This window comes from Diaphorina citri, unplaced genomic scaffold, assembly GCF_000475195.1.
Source record: "Diaphorina citri unplaced genomic scaffold, Diaci psyllid genome assembly version 1.1 scaffold110089, whole genome shotgun sequence".
Taxonomy (NCBI): domain Eukaryota; kingdom Metazoa; phylum Arthropoda; class Insecta; order Hemiptera; family Psyllidae; genus Diaphorina; species Diaphorina citri.
Window position 1 is genome coordinate 1 of NW_007487035.1, and position 287 is coordinate 287.

The 287-nt window shown below is 49.8% G+C and overlaps 1 protein-coding gene across 1 annotated transcript; it reads left to right on the forward strand.

Moving 5' to 3' along the window:
• Window positions 1-7: 7 nt before the first annotated feature.
• On the forward strand, window positions 8-283 carry LOC108254460 (zinc finger X-chromosomal protein-like; the record flags this gene model as incomplete). The annotated part of the gene is made up of 1 exon (XM_017449446.2): window positions 8-283. A coding segment is annotated over exon 1 (262 nt), but the record flags the coding sequence as incomplete, so codon positions are not given.
• Window positions 284-287: the final 4 nt, after the last annotated feature.

The following is a 287-nucleotide window of genomic DNA, read 5'->3' on the forward strand; positions in this document are numbered from 1 at the left end:
ACAGAACTCATCGTCACTTGCATGTACTGCAGCAAGATCCTCACGTACGAAACAGAAACCATCATGAACCACTGCAAGTTTTGCAAGGCCGTCTCTCGGCCGACCAAATACCAACGCTACGTGTGCTGCCTATGCTCCAAATATCGACACTCGGACGCTAGCAAAATGCGCTCGCATATACGGACTCACACGAAGGATCGACCGTATAAATGTTTCTACTGCGACTATCGATCCAACGAGCGGTCCAATGTGAAGGCGCATATGATTCGACGACATTCGGTCAAGCC